Source organism: Microcaecilia unicolor, chromosome 9, assembly GCF_901765095.1.
Source record: "Microcaecilia unicolor chromosome 9, aMicUni1.1, whole genome shotgun sequence".
Classification (NCBI taxonomy): domain Eukaryota; kingdom Metazoa; phylum Chordata; class Amphibia; order Gymnophiona; family Siphonopidae; genus Microcaecilia; species Microcaecilia unicolor.
The window spans coordinates 82,645,250-82,659,238 of record NC_044039.1 but is presented as its reverse complement, the minus strand read 5'-3'; the positions used below and the strand labels follow the sequence as shown (position 1 = coordinate 82,659,238).

The window sequence follows — 13,989 nt, the reverse complement described above, 5'->3', positions numbered from 1 at the left end:
TCCTACAATTTATGCGTGTGGTTATAAAGGAGATCCGCACCTAATTTTGGCGCAGGGATTTACACCATGGGTTCATTTGTATTGGTGTTGGTGTAAATGACCGCTCCTAAAAGTAGTCACAGTTCCCACACTAAGAGCTGTTCTATAAATGTGTCCTAACTTTCAGCAACGTTTATAGAATAGCACTAAGTGCTACTTTTTTTGGCAATAATTTTTTAGGCGCCATTTATTAAATCTAGTCCATAATGCACACATACGCACAAAGTGCTAGAGCGTTGTTCTATAACTTACTTTAAGCTATGTGTTAAAGTGCCGCATTTAGGCATGAATGGTAATGTCTGTTATAATGTTCATGCCTACATTTAGGCACATCAATACCTACTTATTCTAGTATTCTGCAATGGCATCTTATTATAGAATTGGTGCCTCAATGCATGGTATTGGCAAGCTTAAACTGTGCACCCAGTTATATAACTTCCCCCTGTATAATAACAGAAGTAGAATTCTGTTCTGTACCTGTTGCTGGAAGCTTTATTGGTTAAAAACTTCCATTCAGACTTTAATGTCACATCAGTGAGAGCAACAGAAGCTCCCTCCACTACCAGACGCTGAGAAGTAACACAAAACCTTGCAAATAGACACTCAAACTGCACAAACCTTACCTATGAAAAGTCAGCACTGCAGATATTCTAGAACACCAGAACACCTCCACCTGGAAAAAACCCAACCCACCAAGGAACCTACATGTTAAAAGAATCCTCATCTGCAGTTACAAAAAGGTAGGCCACCACCTAGTTAAAAATAAAAAAGACTGCTGCTTGAAAACAAAATACCTAGACAAAAAATGAAATTGAAAACCCAAGAAACCATAAAGAGAAATAGAAAAATATTTTCTCCATGAAATCCACATTTTCAAAGCTCACATCTTATTCTCTAAATATTAAAAATCAAAATTTTTTGTACCTTTGTTGTCTGCCATTTTGTTTTTCCATGTGGGTTGGTCCTGGTCTCTATTTACTATTTCCTCTTGTTGGTTTCCTTCTAAGTCCTTTTCAAGGATCTAATTTTTATTTTCTGCTTCTTCACTGTTCATCTTCTTCCCTTCCTCTCCTTGTATTTAACTGTGACGCAACCTTGTTTCATTTTTCTTCTCCATTTCACCTGCTTTTTCAAATCTACCTGAAGCTAATTTCATTTTTCCCAATCCCTTATTTCCTGTATTTTACCTACTTTCTTGTCTCCCATTTCCATTCTGTGTATTCATTGCCTCCCCAGCTTAATCTCCTTATGACTCTTTACATCCCTGTCATTCTTCCCCTCTCCAGCTTCAGTCCTATTATATCGTACCCCATATTCAGGCTCCTATTTCTCATTAACCTTCTCTGTTTCCACCTTTTCTTGCTTCTTTCAAAGATCTGTCCCTTTCCTTTCTCCCTCACCCTTTTCATAGCATCCTTCCATTTCCCCCCTTCCCCATCATCCTTTGCCCTACCTCTTCTCCTATACTGCCAAGCCACATCACAAGTACCTGGCAGAAACCCAATTAGCAGCAACATTCCGTTCTACCAATTCTGGAGCAAGCAGTTGCTTCCCTATGTGTGTCTCAATAGCAGACTATGGACTTTTCTTCCAGGAATTTATCCAAACGGTTTTTAAACCAGATAAGCTAACTGCTATTACTACATCCTCTGGCAAAGAGTTCAAGAGCTTAACTATTGGTTGAATGAAAAAATATTTCCTCCTATTTGTTTTATATAGTGTTGCCCAATTTGTCAACTTTCCTAATCTCTGTAAACATTTCTTCATCTGTCTGTCCATTCTGTCCTGGCGGACGATAGTACAGCCCTACAAGAATACTCCTTCCCTTCACACATGGAATTTCTATTCATAATGATTCCATGCTGCTATCTGTTTCATATGGAATGTTTCTTTTATTTGACTCAATTCCCTCTTTAACATATAGCACAATCTCTCCCCCTCCCCTCCAATTGAGGCTTTTTTTTAAAGAATATCTGGAGCAAGGCATAGTGCAGACAGTTACTCAGATATCTCTGGAAATGCAGTTGCAGTCTTGCTTTGAACAGTACTTTTTATCTAGCCATAGGTCTCTCTTGAACTGAGATGTCTGATTATTGATTACATGAAAATATTTTATGTAGCTCATGCTGAACAGCTTATTTTAGAAGAACTATTCTTCTTTTAGAAATTCACAAACTTGCACTTAGACATCCTTGCAAATGGCCATCTTAATCCTGATTTTACAAAGCCAGGATATGAACGTCTAAAACTGAAGAACATACATCTGGCAAGGGGGTGTGGTTTGGGGAGGCTTAAAAAATAGATTTCCCCATTACAGATGGGGAAGGAACGTTCATGTCCAAAAAGATAGACATCAGGAGTTAGACCACCTACCTAGTATGTCCAGGGGACCCTATTTGGAACTATTACATAGTAACATAGTAGATGACGGCAGAAAAAGACCTGCACGGTCCATCTAGTCTGCCCAACAAGATAAACTCATATGTGCTACTTCTTGTGTATACCTTACCGTGATTTGTATCTGACATTTTCAGGGCACAGACCGTAGAAGTCTTGCCCAGCACTAGCCCCGCCTCCCACCAGCCCTGCCTCCCAATCTCAGCTAAGCTTCTGAGGATCCATTCCTTCTGAATAGCATTCCTTTATGTTTATCCCACGCATGCTTGAATTCCGCTACTGTTTTCATCTCCACCACCTCCCGCGGGAGGGCATTCCAAGTATCTACCACTCTCTCCGTGAAAAAATACTTCCTGACATTTTTCTTGAGTCTGCCCCCCTTCAATTTCATATCATGTCCTCTAGTTCTACCGCCTTCCCATCTACAGAAAAGGTTCGTTTGTGGATTAATACCTTTCAAATATTTGAACGTCTGTATCATATCACCCCTGTTTCTCCTTTCCTCCAGGGTATACATGTTCAGGTCAGCAAGTCTCTCCTCATACGTCTTGTAACGCAAATCCTATACCATTCTCTTAGCTTTCCTTTGCACCGATTCAATTCTTTTTACATCCTTAGCAAGATACGGCCTCCAAAACTGAACACAATACTCCAAGTGGGGCCTCACCAACGACTTATACAGGGGCATTAAAACTTCTTTTCTTCTGCTGGTCACACCTCTCTCTATATACAGCCTAGGAACCTTCTTGCTACGGCCACCGACTTGTCACACTGTTTCGTCGCCTTCAGATCCTCAGATACTATCACTCCAAGAGTGATCTTGGAGTGAAAGATCCCTCTCTCCGTCCGTACATATCAGACTCTACCCGCCTAACACATATGTCTCCCGTGGATTTCTACTCCCTAAGTGCATCACTTTGCATTTCTTCGCATTGAATTTTAATTGCCAAACCTTAGACCATTCTTCTAGCTTCTGCAGATTCTTTTTCATGTTTTCCACTCCCTCCCTGGTGTCCACTCTGTTGCAAATCTTAGTATCGTCCGCAAAAAGGCAAACTTTACCTTCTAACCCTTCGGCAATGTCACTCACAAATATATTGAACAGAATCGGCCCCAGCACCGATCCCTGAGGCACTCCACTACTCACCTTTCCCTCCTCCGAGCAAACTCCATTAACCACCACCCTCTGGTTTCTGTCCGTCAACCAGTTCCTAATCCAGTTAACCACTTCAGGTCCTATCTTCAGCCTGTCCAGTTTATTCAAGAGCCTCCTGTGGGGAACCGTGTCAAAGGCTTTGCTGAAATCTAAGTAGATTACGTCTATAGCATGTCCTTGATTCAATTCTCCAGTCACCCAGTCAAAGAATTCAATGAGATTTGTTTGACATGATTTCCCTTTGGTAAAACCATGTTGTTTCGGATCTTGCAACTTATGGGCTTCCAGGAAATTCACTGACCTGTCCTTCAGCATAGCTTCCATTACTTTTCCAATAACTGAAGTGAGGCTTACCGGCCTTTAGTTTCCAGCTTCTTCCCTAGCACCACTTTTGTGAAGAGGGACCACCTCCGCCGCTCTCCAGTCACATGGAACCTCTCCCGTCTCCAAGGATTTATTAGACAAATCTTTAAGAGGACCCGCCAGAACCTCTCTGAGCGCCCTCAATATCCTGGGGTGGATCCCGTCCGGTCCCATGGCTTTGTCCACCTTTTAGGTGTCCTAGTTGTTCATACACATTCTCTTCCGTGAATGGTGCTAAATCCACTCCACTCTCATGTGTACTTTTGCCAGTCCATCGTGGTCCTTCTCCAGGATTTTTTTCTGTGAAAACAGAACAAAAGTATCTATTTAGCAAATTTGCCTTTTCTTCATCATTATCTACATAGCGGTTTGCAGCATCTTTCAGTCTCACAATTCCCTTTTTAGTCATTTTCCTTTCACTAAGATACCTGAAGAAATTTTTGTCACCCCTCCTTACCTTTCTAGCCATTTGTTCTTCCACTTGCGCATTTGCCAGACGTATCTCTCTTTGGCTTCCTTCAGTTTTATCCGGTATTCCTCTCCGTGTTTCTTTTCTTCAGTTTTTCTGTATTTCTGGAACGCCAACTCTTTAGCCTTTATTTTCTCAGCCACTTGCTTGGAGAACCATATCGGTTTCCTTTTTCTCTTGCTTTTATTTACTCTCTTTACATAAAGGTTTGTGGTCCTATTTATAGTTTCTTTCAGTCTGGACCACTGCCATTCCACTTCTCGTACGTCCTCCCAGCTCATCAGCGCCTTCCTCAGGTATTCCCCCATTTTACTAAAGTCAGCATGCTTGAAATCCAGGACTTTGAGTTTTGAGTGGCCACCCTCCACTTCAGCCGTCATATCAAACCAAACCGTTTGATGGTCACTGCTGCCCAGGTGGGCACCCACTCGGACATTTGACACACTATCCCCATTTGTGAGTACCAGATCCAGCGTCGCTCCCTCCCTCGTGGGTTCCGTCACCATTTGTCTGAGCAGAGCACTTTGAAAAGCATCCACGATCTCTCTACTTCTTTCCGATTCCGCAGATGGAACCTTCCAATCTACATCCGGCAGATTGAAATCTCCCAGCAACAGCACCTCTCTCTTCTTTCCCAACTTTTGAATATCTGCGATCAGATCTTTATCTAGTTGCTCCAATTGTGTCGGGGGTCTGTAGACAACACCCAAGTGGACAGAGGTTCTATCCTCTCTGTTTAAGGTGATCCATATTGCTTCTTCCTTTCCCCAGTTCCCTGTCATTTCAGTTGCTGTGATAGCATTTCTCACATACAGAGCTACTCCTCCACCTTTACGAACATCTCTATCCTTCCTAAAAAGATTAGAGCCTGGTATGTTTGCATCCCATTCATGGGAACCATTGAGCCATGTCTCCGTGACTGCAACTATGTCTAAGTCTGCCTCCAACATCAGGGCTTGAAGATCATGAACTTTATTGCTTAGACTGCGAGCATTTGTGGTCATCGCTTTCCATCTACATTTCCTAGTATGTGTTTCAATTTTAGTGATTTGGGGGTGTCTTTTCTCTTTGGGTACCTTCATATCTTTTTGTTCCACCTTCATTGCTTTTTCTTTTTCTTCCACCTCAGTTCTATTTTCAGGAACATCACAGTGCTGTAATGGAACAAAAGAATTCTGTGGGTGCAACACTTGTGAGGGCGGATGCTACTGTGTCACATAACGAAGCCTGCCTGAGCCTACTGTGAACCATCTATTCTTAGGTGGTTTTATCCTTTGAGGCAGTGGTGAGAATTTGGTATGATTCTGTGCAGCGTGATTTTGTGCAGTCCTAGAAGTTGCTTTAAGTGCATTCAATTCCTGCTTTACTTTGCTGAGCTCCTGTTTTAAACTAGTGAGCTGAAGACAGATAGGACAAGCTTTAAGTCTCCAGATGCTTGGCCTTGAAACTAAAGCACCACAATTATTACAGAGAATAAAAGTCATCCTGATTGGTTGAAATGGGTATGAACAGGTGTACTATAATGGGGTTGTAATTAGGGTGGAGTTAATTTGTGATACGTAGTATATTTGGGAAAGCTATTTAGGAAGTGTCAGTCTTGGGGTGGGTGGGCTTAAGCTTAAGACCTGTGGAATGTGTTTACTGTAACCTATCTCTAGAACAGCATTGAAATGCCCAGAGCCACAGTTTAAGGTAGGGGTCATCAGAAAATAGTCTTATCTGTGAGCTCCCACAGATAAGATAATATTTTTTTTGTTACATTTGTACCCTGCGCTTTCCCACTCATGGCAGGCTCAATGCGGTTTACATGGGGCAATGGAGGGTTAAGTGACTTGCCCAGAGTCACAAGGAGCTGCCTGTGCCTGAAGTGGGAATTGAACTCAGTTCCTCAGTTCCCCAGGACCAAAGTCCACCACCCCAACCACTCCCACAGATAATATTAGTAACCATTTGCACTTACGTGTGGTAACTGCCAAATATAGCACACTGTAAGTGCAAAGCCTGTGTAGTAAATGCAGGGAGTGTGCTCAACATCTGTCCTGCATGTACTGCACCCACTCCAGCCAGGACCCCCATAAACCCACAAGCTGCATTAGTGTGCCCCCAGAAACTAATGTCCCCTTCTCCTGCCCCACTATGGCAGGCCAATAGCCTCCCCTCAATGCCCCTCCCATGGGTTCCAAGTCCCCTCCTCATCAATACACCAAGAGTTCCTGAGCCCCCTCCCAACCACCCCCATGAGTGCAAATCCCTCTCCTGACTCCCTCCATTGAGTTCCAATCCCCCCCCAAACAAAGCCCCACTCCAGACACAATAGCTGCAGCCATCCAGAGCCTTACCCTCTCCCTTCCTCATCTGAATGCAGACAAAATCCACTGCCTACTATTATCTTCTCAACACAGCAAGTACAGGCCTCTCGCATTAGTCACCTCCACCTTACGCCTGCCTATACTAGATAGCTTCAAAATTTTAGGAGTCACCCTGGACCGCTCACTCTCACTCGAGCAGCACGTTAACGCCACCACAAAGAAGATGTTCTTCTCGCTGTGGAAACTAAAAAGAATTAAACCGTTTTTCCCTCAAGAGGTCTTCCGCAGCCTCATACAATCCATCGTACTATGCCACCTGGATTACTGTTTTGGAGTGTATGCTGGATGTAAATGGCAACTGCTTAAGAAACTGCAGACAGCCCAAAACACAGCGGCCAGATTGGTTTGTGGTAAGTCCAAGTTCTAGTCTGCCACGCCCCTTCGAAAGAAGCTACATTGGCTCCCTGTCACAGATTGCATCACCTTTAAACTTTCCTCTCTAGTTCATCAAATCCTTTATGGTGAAGTACCTGGCTATATGATAGATCTCATCTCCCTACTGCTTCGGAATATGTTCCAGCTCTCCCGTTCATATCTTACCCTTCACTATCCGAACTGCAATGGAGTCAAGCACAAGACTACGTACGCTACCTCCTTCTTTTTCATTGGCACTCAGTTTTGGAACTCTTTACCGAGGTCCATCAAAACCACTACAGATCATCTAACTTTCCGGAAATCGCTGAAGACCATGTTATTCAGAAGTGCCTACCCTGCGGACTCCCCCAGTGACTCCACTGCTGGAAGCACACTGATCTAGAGACATTTGGACATATCCCCCTTCCCTCTTCCCTCAAACTTTGCCCTCTCCTTCCATCCATTCCTATTCTTCCCCATTATCTCTTGTAGGTTTGCGGTATTAGCTTCATTTTACTACATTGGCGCCTGCCTCTGTGGTGCATTGTAAGCCACATTGAGCCTGACACTGTTGGGAAACTGTGGGGTACAAATGAGATAATAAATAAATAAATAAACTCCCCTGAGACCTACCTGAGGTGTAAATGGCTTGTGTCAGTGCTCCCAGGTGGCAGTGGTCCCCCTCTGCTTCTGCTTGGGATGTGATGCTGCCAGGATTGAAGACGGCGCCTCTGCCTCCTAACACTGCAGGGAGGCAGAGGCACCACATTGAGTTCTGGTACCATCCCAGGCAGCAGCAGAGGGGAACTGCTGCCACTCAGGAGCACTGACACAAGCCATTTACACCCTGGGTAGGTCCCAGGGAGTAGGGGAAAATGGTAGAGGCTATTATTAAAAACAAAATTACAGAGCACATCCGAGGACATGGATTACTGAGACCGAGTCAGCACGGCTTTTGTGTGGGGAAATCTTGCCTGACCAATTTACTTCAATTCTTTGAAGGAGTAAACAAACATGTGGACAAAGGGGAACCGGTTGATATTGTGTATCTGGATTTTCAAAAGGCGTTTGACAAGGTACCTCATGAAAGGCTACAGAGGAAATTGGAGGGTCATGGGATAGGAGGAAATGTCCTATTGTGGATTAAAAACTGGTTGAAGGATAGGAAACAGAGAGTGCGGTTAAATGGGCAGTATTCACAATGGAGAAGGGTAGTTAGTGGGGTTCCTCAGGGGTCTGTGCTAGGACCGCTGCTTTTTAATATATTTATAAATGATTTAGAGCTGGGAGTAACTAGCGAGGTAATTAAATTTGCTGATGACACAAAGTTATTCAAAGTTGTTAACTCGCGACAGGATTGTGAAAAATTACAAGAGGACCTTACGAGACTGGGAGACTGGGCGGCTAAATGGCAGATGACGTTTAATGTGAGCAAGTGCAAGGTGATGTATGTGGGAAAAAAGAACCCGAATTATAGCTACGTCATGCAAGGTTCCACGTTAGGAGTTACGGACCAAGAAAGGGATCTGGGTGTCGTCGTCGATAACACACTGAAACCTTCTGCTCAGTGTGCTGCTGCGGCTAGGAAAGCGAATAGAATGTTGGGTATTATTAGGAAAGGTATGGAAAACAGGTGTGAGGATGTTATAATGCCGTTGTATCGCTCCATGGTGCGACCGCACCTTGAGTATTGTGTTCAATTCTGGTCGCCGCATCTCAAGAAAGATATAGTAGAATTGGAAAAAATGCAGCGAAGGGCGACTAAAATGATAGCGGGGATGGGACGACTTCCCTATGAAGAAAGACTAAGAAGGCTAGGGCTATTCAGCTTGGAGAAGAGACGGCTGAGGGGAGACATGATAGAGGTATATAAAATAATGAGTGGAGTGGAACAGGTGGATGTGAAGCGTCTGTTCACGCTTTCCAAAAATACTAGGACTAGGGGGCATGCGATTAAACTACAGTGTAGTAAATTTAAAACAAATCGGAGAAAAGTTTTCTTCACCCAACGTGTAATTAAACTCTGGAATTAATTGCCGGAAAATGTGGTGAAGGTGGTTAGCTTAGCAGAGTTTAAAAAGGGGTTGGACGGTTTCCTAAAGGACAAGTCCATAAACCGCTACTAAACAGACTTGGAAAAATCCAAAATCCCAGGAATAACATGTATAGAATGTTTGTACGTTTGGGAAGCTTGCCAGGTGCCCTTGGCCTGGATTGGCTGCTGTCGTGGACAAGATGCTGGGCTCGATGGACCCTTGGTCTTTTCCCAGTATGGCATTACTTATGTACTTATATAGGGGGTAGGGGAGGGGAGGGCTCTGGGGGACCATAGCTGTTGAGTTAAGGGGATCAGCAGCCATGGGAGATTGTCAGGAGCAGTTGGGTGATAATTTGGGTCAGTACACATTGATATTTGAAACACAGGTACAAGCAGTAACTAGGAAAGTTTTCTGAATGTTGAGAATATTGAAGAGCTGTTTAGAATGCAACCAATTTAGATTAGTGGTCCGGGCACTCATAATATCACAGTTGGGATTATTGTAATATACTTTACATAGGTTACAAAGAGGCTTTACACAAACAATTGTGAACTCTTCAGAACATATGAGTGATTTTTGTGTTCCCTATCCAGATTTGATAGAGTTACACCATTAGACTTTACTGGCTTCCATTGGAAGCTAGCGCTATTTTTCAACTGTGTATATTGGATTTTTTTTTAATTGCATGACCAGACCTCTTACTGCATGCAGTAAAGACAGACATTGTGGATATACTTCTAGACTGTATTCAGACCTTCATTTTCTGAACCCCTTTAAATGCCTTTCTTCTTCCTTTGACTCTCATCTTTATAACCATCTGCTTCTTTCTACAGCATCTACTGTTCCTGCCTCTCCATAGCATCCATTCCCCAATCTATTCCCCTTATCCTCTTTTCCACCATCCATGCACCCACCTACCTACATCTTTCTCCAGTATTCATTTACCCTACCCTGCCTTTCCTATTTCTCCCTAGCATCCATCCTTCTGCTCCTCCATCTCCACCATCTGCTGCTTATGTCCTTGCTTTTCCTCTCCCCTGCCAGTGTCTGTCCTTCTTTCTTTTGTCCCCAGCTCTAACCTCTTTCTCTTCTGCTACACACCAGCATTTTCCCCCTTTTCCTAGGCCCATCAGATTCTTCTTCTAAAATCAACCTGTTTCTCTCAACTGAACCTCCAGAACCAACATCTGCTAGCATCAGCTCTTTTCTCCCATCTCCAGTGTCTGCCAGTCAGCCCCCTCTCCCATCCCCAGCTCTTGTGTCAGCCCCCCATAAATGTCAGCCCCTTCTCCCAACTCAACCTCCAACTCCAACATTAGTTCCCGTCTCCCATCCCAAGAATCTGCCAGTCAGCCTCCTTCTCACACCTTATAATTTGCCAGGGTCAGCCTCCTTGCCTTTCATCCCTCTTCCTCCTCCAAACTAGGATCCCCCTTCTGTCTCCCTATTCCCATCTCTGCTGTGTCCAGAATAGAGAGTTGCATGGGGACAGAAATCTTACCCATTCCCACCTGTCCCCGCTGGAATCTTAGCCATCCCCACCTATCTCCACTGGAATCTTACCCATCCCCGCAAGACTTTAACCTGTCTCCACTCAGTCCCAGAAGAATTAAATGGTACATTAAAAAAAATTCTGGTCAGCTCGCTGTCTCTCTCTGGGTTCAAGCTGCAGCACTGCAAGCAAGGAAGGAACAGAAGTTGGAACTTGGAACACTCTAGTGTGCACATGTAAGACTTGTCTCTGATTCACTGGCACTGTATGCTAAGAGGTCGCCACATGTAGGTCAGGTGACATCTGATGCTTGTGCCTGTGTCAGAGCTGAGGTCTGCGCATCAGCCCGGGAGCAGAGAGGATTAATAGTAACATAGTAAGTGACAGCAGATATAAACCTGAACAGTCCATCCAGTCTGTACAATAGTCACACTCATTATCAATTCATGATTAGATCAACAATGAATGTGATATTACATACTTGATTATGGTCTTTCTTTGGTGTTTCTGGGACATAGACCTTAGAAGTCCACCCGACCCTATCCTTATGTTCCAACTGCTGGAGTTGCCGTCGAAACTCACTTCAGCCGATTCATCTTCTCATTTGCGGGACACAGACCATAAAAGTCTGTCTAGCACTGTTTTCATGTTCCAACCACTAAACTTGCTACCTAAGCCCTGTCCATCCCATTCTAAATCAGACTGCATATGAGACATAGACATTACAAGTCTGCCTGGTATCGGCCCTAGTTCATCATAGCCATCTAAGCGTCACTCGACACATCCACACATATGCAGCCATTTAAGTTTAGGGTTTTTTTTTATTTCTTCCATTTTCTAATTAGAGATCCTCTGTGTTCATCCCATGCCTTTGTGTCTCTACCACCTCCTTAATGGAGACTTTCCGCATCTGTGCTGTTAAAGCAAGGAGGAGTAGACAGCACTCAAAGAACTTGGTACTCGGTAGGTGAGAGGCTGGCAGAAGTGCAGTGTACACTTCCACTGGAACCCTGTAGGAATTATTTCCGTTCCCATGGGAACGCCGCAGGAACTACTTCCGTCCCCACGGGATCCGCGCAGAACTGCTTCCGTCCCCACGGGAATCCCGCAAATCCTGTTCCCGTGCAAGTCTCTAGTCCAGAGCCTTCCCCACTCCCACAGATGATCCCATATTTTTTCTCTCCTCCCCCCATGTGATCCAGCATCTTACATCCTCACTCCTCTCCCTCCCCATCTAGCATAACCCCCTCTAATGGTCTACCTTCTTCCCATCAAACCTCCTTTTGTTCCATGGCTCCTTCCTGTTGCCACAAGTGTCAGCACTAGAAATAAATGAAAAGCTAGTGGCACAAAGTATCATGCTCAAATGTTCTGCAAATGCTGGTCCCACCCCTATGGCAGCAGGAAGTTGTGTCAGAGGGGAGCAAAACCAGCAGAGCCTTGCAGAGTGGTTGAGCATGAATCACACCAGGTGCTTTTTCAATTCTTTTTAGTGTTAACACTCGCAACAACAGGAGGTTTAACTGGAGGGGCTGAAGTACATGGGGAAGGGGAAGAATGCAAGCAATATCGCCCCTTATACCTTCCCAAACTACATCCATGTTTTTGCAGATTTGTCCTAGGAATTTATATGTCTTTATCAGGGCTTTTTTTGAGGGGGTACTTGGGGGTACTGAGTACTGGCACCTTTTTCATTGTCTACTAAAATTGACCCCAAGTTTTAATGAAAGATCTCAGGCTCTACACACCAATTCTGCCTTGTCATAGATTCTGTGACTAGTTGTAGGGGGCCTGTTTATTGTGGGGAGGGTCCCTCAGTGATCACCCCACCCCTGAAGGGTGGCCTGGCATTTGAGTACTGGCACCTTTTTCACTAGAAAAAATGCACTGGTCTTTATAATAAATAGGCTAAAATAGGTGCATTCCTACACTATTAATTTAGGTGCCCTGTCATAAATTACCTTCAAAGTTGCTGCACAAAAAGCAGGTTCAGATTTGTACCAATCAAAGCAAATCAACTTGTCTTGTTTTGCTTTAGTTATTGTGGCAAAGTTTAGTTATCTACCTCTAAATTCCTTTTTTGTGACAGAAGGACATTCGATTTTTGTGATGCAGTATTTGCACAATTAGAATTTAGTATCTTGGCTGTGTTAGGGATGACACAAGGAATTCATATTAAACCTAAGAAAAACCAGGCCATATACTTTTTGTTGTTTTCAGGCATTTGCAGAAATACTCCTCCTTTCTGGCACAGTGGCAGCCACAACGGTGCACTGGTATCCCATCAACAAAACAGCAGCCTACTTGATGTTCCCCTGTTTGGCCTGGTTGACTTTATCGTCTGTCCTCAACTACTGTATCTGGAGGGACAACACAGGCAAGAAGAAAAAAGGAAAACTAAATTAACTTCAGTGATCAATGGTACACTGAAATATTTTTAAATACAACTTCTGTTTGTCCTTCTGCTGATCAAATTTTGCTTAATGAAATTAAGACTTTTTACACAGAATAAATTGCTTCTGATGAGTTTGAGCTGTATTACTGTTTTTGATATGTAAATGAATTAACAACTGGTTTTAGCAGATGCAGAATATCAGAATACAGAAATAAATCATGAAACGTACACTTAAGAATGACATCTGCTTTGTGCCTGTTCTTTCAGTCTGTTGTTGAAGGTGAATCATATTTGTCCAATGCAGATCTGAAATAAAACGTTGAGACAGTGGTTAAAATTAGGGAGCAGTTAACTACTGAGGGCTCATGCAGCAGAACAACCATCTTCCTAAAGGATTTTGATCTTGTTCTCTTTAAAACTCTGCCCTCATCTTTTTCCTTGAATACACATGGAACATGACAGTCTGTTAAAGTAAAAGAATGGAGGACTAGCTTAATGGTTAGTGCAGTGGCCTGAGAACCAGGGGAACAGGGTTTGATTCCCACTGCAGCTCCTTGTGACTCTGGGTGTCACTTAACTCTCCATTGTCCCAGGCACAAAATAAGTATTTATTTATTTATTTATTTTATTGCATTGCATTTGTATCCCACATTTTCCCACCTATTTGCAGGCTCAATGTGGCTTACATAGAGGCATATTTTCAAAGCACTTTGGGAGGCTAAGTTCCATAGGTTTCTATGGAACTTTGGGAGGCTAAGTGCTTTGAAAATGAGCTTGATAGTATTGTTAACATAGTTATTCCAGTATATTAGGTATAGTTAGTATTGTGTAGAGGTTAATTAAGGGAAGAAAGAAGAAGGAAGGGATTGTTAATATATGGCCTAGCTTTAAGGCTACCACTGGAATAGTGATGGCC

General features: G+C 43.5%; 1 protein-coding gene across 1 annotated transcript in view; it reads left to right on the top strand.

Annotated features, from left to right (window-relative positions):
* Window positions 1–13,314, top strand: part of TSPO (translocator protein) — a 73,253-nt gene extending 59,939 nt beyond the window's left edge. Inside the window, exon 4 of the mRNA XM_030214367.1 lies at window positions 12,899–13,314. Within this exon, the coding sequence (XP_030070227.1) occupies window positions 12,899–13,084 (186 nt within the window). The 3' untranslated portion in view covers window positions 13,085–13,314. The remainder of the gene's footprint in view (window positions 1–12,898) is intronic.
* Window positions 13,315–13,989: the final 675 nt, after the last annotated feature.